General features: G+C 39.5%; 1 protein-coding gene across 1 annotated transcript; it reads left to right on the top strand.

Moving 5' to 3' along the window:
• The first annotated feature begins 3,279 nt into the window (after window positions 1–3,279).
• Window positions 3,280–6,599, top strand: arpc5b (actin related protein 2/3 complex, subunit 5B). The gene is made up of 4 exons (XM_034882709.1): window positions 3,280–3,573; window positions 4,853–4,925; window positions 5,166–5,342; window positions 6,369–6,599. Exons 1-4 carry the CDS (start codon window positions 3,434–3,436, stop codon window positions 6,429–6,431), a joined length of 453 nt encoding a protein of 150 aa, XP_034738600.1. The 5' UTR covers window positions 3,280–3,433; the 3' UTR covers window positions 6,432–6,599.
• The last annotated feature ends 783 nt before the right edge of the window (window positions 6,600–7,382 follow it).

Here is a 7,382-nt window from a genome sequence, read left to right as displayed (position 1 = left end):
AATGCACAGTCATTTCATGTTCTGTACAGCACTAAATCTCAAAATTGGATCTCTCCATATCTTTGGGGGAAAAAAACTATCTATATATAGACAGATGTTTTGTGTGCTATGGTGATATACTGTGATATGGTGTATTTTATACACTAGAAAGAAAACTTTCTGTGTATATCTGTCAGTATTTTTTTCCAAAATCACTAGCTTGCCTTATATTCAGTCAGCATGTATTCCAAATACTAATATGTTAAATCTCAAAGCCAGAAACATGTGCTTCACCGTTGTGATAATCATAACATGCTCTAAACTTGTGATGAAGGTGTAAATGTGATGTTACAAATAACACAACAGAGCCACGTTCACCTCCAGAAAGGAGAAAGACACCGACATTCTCTCTCAGCCTAAGAGACCTGCACCCGCTAATTCATTACATTCCCCAGGTAATCAGCATCCAAGGCCAATAATTCCCGTCCATGAAAGTACTAATTTTCTCTGGTACGGAAGCATCTGGCCCGGTGCCCTGCAGATTTGACATGAAATCTGGAGGTTCCTGTAGCCTGCACAAAATTGTTCCTTAGAGGCTTTCATCCCCTCTGCAGTGCCTGTCTGTCTCAATGTGAAATGTACAGTAGGAGAGGGGAAGTCGTCTCAATATTTAAGTTTTCCAGGGCTTGTTAATTTTCCCATTCACGTGAAGGTCATGTATGTGCCTGCTTCCTCGCCTTTTGATGTGCTGAGTCATTCACATAGCACTGACGGGTTGGGGCTCTCCAGAAAGGCCGCAGTGAGGACACTCATGACCAATGCACGCAAGGCTGTGTGTATATGTGCCTGTGTCTGTAAGTGTGTGTGTGTGTGTGTGTGAGAGAGAGAGAGAGAGAGAGTGGGAGTGAAAGGAAAACAAATGTTGGGGGGGGTGGGGGGGAGGGCTTTGAATGAGACTCCTCTGTTGCACAATCATATATCCTGCTGTTCTGGTGGTATTATTCAGTTATCCATTTATGTAGACATTTCCAGTGCAGTGAGCAACACTTTCTCTTTCTCCTGAAACAGACCTGTTGCATTCCTGAGTCAAATATGTCACATGTGGTGTGTCTGTATTGGATGGTATTTGGGAAATTCAGGAAATTATCATTGGCTCCTGGAGCAAAAGGACATCAGTCTAAAGAGGGTAGATAAGGAAATTAAAAATTCCACTTCCAAGTAAAAAAGGCGTCAATGAAACAGAGGCGTGTCGCACTATCTTGAGTTCCCAGAAAAGGCCTGTGTGTTATGAACTAGTTTCTATTGACCAGGAGCCACACACATATTGTGTGCCTGTTACTCATGGCAACATCACAGCTCCCAGACCCCCAGTCATAATTTAATTTAATAAGCTTAGATGAAAAGGTTAGAAGGTGCCAAAACTTTAACCCATTAGTCTTGTGGTTTGACAAGCAGATATGTCTGTTTGTTTTTATTCCAAGTTGTATCTCTGATTCAAATTGTTCATGACGATGATTGTATTTATTCAGGACATGGAAAGTGTTCATTACTTCTTGCAAAGAAAAGAAAACAACTTGATTAAGACGCAGGGAAACCCTGACATCACGGAGCTGACGCGGTGGTCTATCCATGACTTAAATAAATACTCCATGTATTTTACGTACTAGCGGTAAAGTGGATGGAGTGACTCAGCGCCCGCGCGCACACACACACACGCACAATAAGATCATCTGTTTGGACCCCAGCAGTTGCATCTGGAAATGCTCATGCAATAGTAGGGGTGAATTATATGTGTTCTGCAGGGTTATCACACACTTACAGCGTCCCATTGTGTGGGACTGTGTGCATTATTTAGTCTATGACAACCTTTTCATTTCATTAGTAGAATTGAAAACATTCTATCTTTGCTTTTATACAGTTGATGTGTGTCCTTGTACACAGGTTTTTCATTCTCTAAAAAAAGAAGCAAAAAACAAAACAATTTTACATACAGTGACACAAAACATTACATAACAATAATAAATAAATGAACAAATATAAATGATACGCTTGGATGCTATGACATCAACGGTACTGTATTTGTGTCAGAGAGAAAAAGCACAGGTAAAAAGAAAAAAAGTACACATATACCATATACTGTCATGTACTAAACTTAAACAAATATAGGCCACATGCACATATATAAGTTATGCTTGAAGTCCAGGCACCGTGTAAGAAAAATTTAATATAAATTGCACAAGAATACACAAATGTAAGATGCACACAGTTTTTTTTTTAAGAGATCTTAAACTTAGTCAGGCTACCTGTTAAAATAACCAATCAACAATATAAAAAATGGCTGGCTGTAGCATTTGCTGCCTAAAAGTTTCACTAACAGGCCAAACACACTGTTATAAACTGCTTTAGAACTTGATTTTTACATATGTTTCTATATAAATTGATTATTGTAAAATGTTAAAAAACAAATTAATATCAATTTACTCACGATCCTGCATCTTAAAATAATTTTGCACAGAACTACTAATAGTTTTATTTATTTAATATTTTTTAGCAAGTTGCACTGCATTAATATTCATTATTTTATGCCAGTAAAATGACAATAACGTTGAATTGAAATGAGATTGTATTTTTCCATCATTTAGTGTTTGCTTGATTGTCAATACTAGAGTATGGGCCATTAGCTATGTTTACTATTTGTTTTCTGTGTGTGTATTGATTTGCCTTAATAAAGAAATAAAAGAAATGTTGAGGTTTTTTATATGTAGAGAATATTACAGAATGATTTTGTTAATTGGTCATACATGTGTTGACTCGTGATATCGACTTAAATTGATATATTGTCAGTGTGCTGCTTTCACAGACAGTGGTTACTTTTAGTCCTTTTACATTGCCATTGCTTTGCCTTTTACTTACTGTTCAACAAATTGTTCACACCTCTATATTATTTTACATTTCATTACGCACATAGGTCACATTCATTTGAAATTACAGTCTACCATACATTTATATATTTTTTAACATGTTATATTTTGTCCGCATATTTTAACTTACACAATTTTATGTTTTAAATTCGTTTTTTCACTTAAGTGATGTTCTTTTCATACATATTCAATGAGTAATGTTGGAGGGAATATTTTCATTGTCAACGACTGCTTCGCTGCAGTTGTTGAAACTTGAAACTCCATTCCTTATATTTTGTCGCTCTCTGGCTGCCATGGAAGGGAAATACCCAAATACCACACAGCGACTTGCAGTTTCACATTTTGTCCACTAGACGAGGGGGCGATGTCGCGCACAGGAAAGCAAAAAAGCACTCAGAGGAAAAGGGAGGAAGTCAGGAAGCTGTCTGTTTGTGACAGCCGTGTCTAAGAAAAGCAGTTAAAATAAAGGCCGGAGTAGAGCTTGAACTCTTGTCCTTCTCAGGTATAATTCGACTCCCAAAACCGCCGTTGACATGTCAAAGAACACTGTGTATGCCCGCTTCCGGCGACTGGACGTGGATGAGTACGACGAGAACAAATTTGTGGACGAGGAGGACGGAGGAGAAAACCAGCTGGGTCCCGACGAGGCAGAGGTGGACTCCCTCATTAGGCAATATCCTTTATATGATAAGCTAGCCTGTCTGTTAGCATGCACGATTTTCTGAGGAAAACAGCCGACAAGTCTGTGTTTGTATTTTGGGTTTAACATTAGATGTGTCTGCATATGTCCTCTGTTGCTTGTATGAATGGGCGGTTTTTGTAATTAGGCCAGTCACTGTTCAGACTTGCCTGGCTGTCGCATTCCAGGGATTTCTGCTCAAAGACTGAACATGATTTAATGTATATTACCTGCAAGATAGTGCATTTGCATAACTACAAGTTCCCTATCCAATCTTAAAAAGACTTTATCAACCGCTGTTGGTCAATACTGGTGCAGCTTAGTGTTTCCTGAGGCTAGCCAAGTCAAATTAATATATTTTCTCTTTGATACAGCAGTTACAGTTTAGGGGAGTGTGTCTGTAAAGTCTGTAGCCAGCAGCTTCAGTCTTATGGACTGTATAAGGCAACAAAGTGTAGCACTTCCTCATAGAATAAGAGAGTTACCTCCCACCTCATGTTGCAATGGGACAACAACAATATTCCAATTATGAACATGAAAACCAAAGCGTATCTGTCTTTATGTACAGTCCCATATGGCACACGGCTCCTACTGGTTTATTCTGGCAGTGTAGAGTACACATTCATTCTTTTTGCTATCTGAGCACACAAACACTGTAAAGAGAAGGTTGAAGGTACGCTACGTGATTTGTCTAACTCTTGCTGAACTGTTAGCATGTTTGCATTAAGATGGGATATCTTTACAGGCAGTATGGACATGATGAATTCTGTAGCAGATATAGCAACAACTCTTTTAATATACATATGAAACATGTGAGTGTTATTTTAAGACATCCAAGTGAACCTGTTCTTTAAGGTGTCCATTTGCATTGTATAAAAGCACATTTGATTACATGTAAGTTAAAATGTGCAAACATTCACCCAAAGACAGCAAAGACCAAATAGCCTTCCTACATACATAAATACATAAATCACACACACACCTCAACAGTAACTTATCTTCAAGCCTGAGGAGTTCCCTTTTGAAAGTGGAGACATGTGTGACAGATCTCAGGTCATCAGGAAGAATCCAGATCTTATTCTAAGTACAGTTAGAAAACCCACCAACCGATGACCTGAGAGGTCTGACTGGAATGAAGTCAGAAGCTAAGAGCCATAGTCGCACAGAATAGTGATGTCTTAACACTGGGCTTATGTATCACATTTGGGCTTGTAGGCAATATTGTGATTAGTAGGTGGGTCCCTGTGTGTTGCAACCTTGACCCTTCCTGCACAGGGAATGTCATGGAGGCTTTACAAGCAGTCCTGAAGAACCCGCCGATCAACACCAAGAACCAGAACGTCAAGGTGGGTTTGTTTTTCTAGGTCAGTAATGCCACATTCTTGTTTGTCTAATGAATCCTTTAAGGATGCTTTTAGACTTTTAAATGATAAAAAAACTTCTAAATGACATTTGTGAGATGATGAGGTACCTTTGACATATACAGTGGAGAGATGTGGCCAGTGATTTAGATGTCTGGAACCAGTAATTAACTCTTGTCTTCACATGTCTCCCCCCCCCCCCCCCCCCCCCCCCCTTCTTTTCAGGATCGTGCTGAGGCGTTGGTTTTGAAGGTGCTCACCGCCTTTAAGAGCAGTGACATTGAGAAGGGGGTGCAGTCCCTCGACAAGAACGGCGTTGACCTGCTGATGAAATATATCTACAAGGGCTTCGAGAAGCCGTCAGAAAACAGCAGCGCGGTCCTACTGCAGTGGCATGAAAAAGTAACTATTTAGGCTACACCTCATTGTCTGACCTAATTTACAAAGTGAGAGGGAATCTTTCCAAAAATACCTCTAAAGAAACTATTTAATTTCACTGACCATTTCTCTTTTTAGGCTTGTAAACATTTTATATAATAATACTCTTCTACACATAAAAAGTTCTGTTCTATTGCAATGCATTCGACTTGAGCAAACCAAAGAATTTCAAAATGAATGAAAGTAACTATTTAACGTTGATGAATGACCGATCCGGTTTGCAGGTCGGTCGGTCGGTATTTGCTCTGATAATAATTAGATTAGATAATACTCTATTCATCCCACAATGGGGAAATTCCCTTGTTACAGCAGCACTTTTACACAGTAAAAAGTAACCCAACAAACAAGCAAGCACACAACAATGTGCAAAAAGTACTGAATGAATGTAAATGGCATTAAATAAAAAGTATTTTGAAGTAAAGTGAGCCATAATACGAAAAATATTGCAATGTAAGTAAGTGATGTGAAATTAAATTAAATAATATGTAATCAAATAATATAGCAAAGGTAAGTAACCATTATATAGATGATATTGAAGTATAAGTCAAGTGGAGTAAGGGAGTAAGTTGTCATTTGAGATGAAGCAGATGAGCAGAATTGAAATTAAATCCAGGACATGTCCAGGACAGGTCTGAAGACGTGCTGGCTTTGAGATGAGAGTGCTGAAATGAGAAGTGGTTCAAACACAAAGTCTGGGACAATGTTTTCTTTTGCTTTAGAAATACTTTTACTCTAACCTGTCAAAGAGAAGTGATAAATGTTTAGAAGTAGTGACAGATTTATGCTGATAATGAACTAGTAAAACATATGAATGTTTCTATGAAAAGCAGTGTGTATGGGGTCTGTAGTTTGAGGCCATGGTGGGACTGTACAGGCCAGTTTGAGATGGACTAGGTGTGGCCACAACTCTGCAAACAGCATGAGCCTCCAGAGACTCTTTCCATAAAATAAATAATTACCCTCACCGTGTTGTTCTTCCTGTGTCTCCAGGCCCTGGCAGCTGGAGGAGTGGGCAGCATCGTCAGGGTACTAACAGCAAGGAAGACGGTCTAAAAGAGGAGCGGAGCATCAGTTTACTCCACATCACCGAACAGTAGTTCATATAATCATAACAGATGGCACAGGGACTAAAGGAAAGAACTGATTTTCATCCCAATGTGATCCTGCTGTGTTCAATGCTAGACTAAACAATATCTGCTCAAATCTGGGGTCACATTAGGTGAAAAAAGAGTTTGTTTCTTTCTTCCCATTAATGATCACAGCCGACTAAATTGTATTTCTCACTGGGTGCTACAGAGAACCGCATATCCCACGTGTCTGTGCTGCTTCCCCGATCTACTCTCAGTATCCCGCTTTCTCTCCAAGTCATTTCCATGCACACCAGTGGTTCCCAACCTAGAGGAGATAAATCATAGAACAAATGCAAAAAAACAACAACACATTCCCGCTAAAGGAAACTATGTGAGACCTTCTATTAATCTTTTCTTTTTTGTGAATTACTGGATCATTTGCCCTCGTATTGGTCACAAGCTAAAGAGGTTGGGAGCCTAGTTGTACACAGTACTGTACCTACACACTCATATATGAACACATTTGTGCACAATCACAGTTGTGATTCTTAGCAATGTATTCTCCATTGACTTCCACACTGAGAGAAGCTTCAGCTTTGCTTCTCTCAGAAGAAAACAACTCAGTATTTGTCTTCCATCAGTTTCTTGCAGTATCTCTACAGTAGAGACTTTGTGATGGAATAAAAGCCTCGCATTGCCTCTCCCTGTAACACTTGAGCAGTGGGAGGCTCTTAAAAAGCACAGTAACAGATGGAGGGTAGGGGGGGTGTCCATCCATCAATCCATCCTTTTACGCTGCTTGCTGCCCTGGTTAAGGATTATTACCCACGATGCATCTCCACCGCCACTCTTAGTAATCCCATTTTACTGTTGCTCACATCCCTCATGTTTGACTCTCATGCACCCTCTGCTACTGTACGGGCGTCACGTGGCT

This window comes from Etheostoma cragini, chromosome 9 (genome assembly GCF_013103735.1).
Source record: "Etheostoma cragini isolate CJK2018 chromosome 9, CSU_Ecrag_1.0, whole genome shotgun sequence".
Taxonomy (NCBI): Eukaryota; Metazoa; Chordata; class Actinopteri; order Perciformes; family Percidae; genus Etheostoma; species Etheostoma cragini.
Note: the sequence above shows the minus strand (reverse complement) of the source record. Positions and strands in the feature narration are given on the sequence as shown.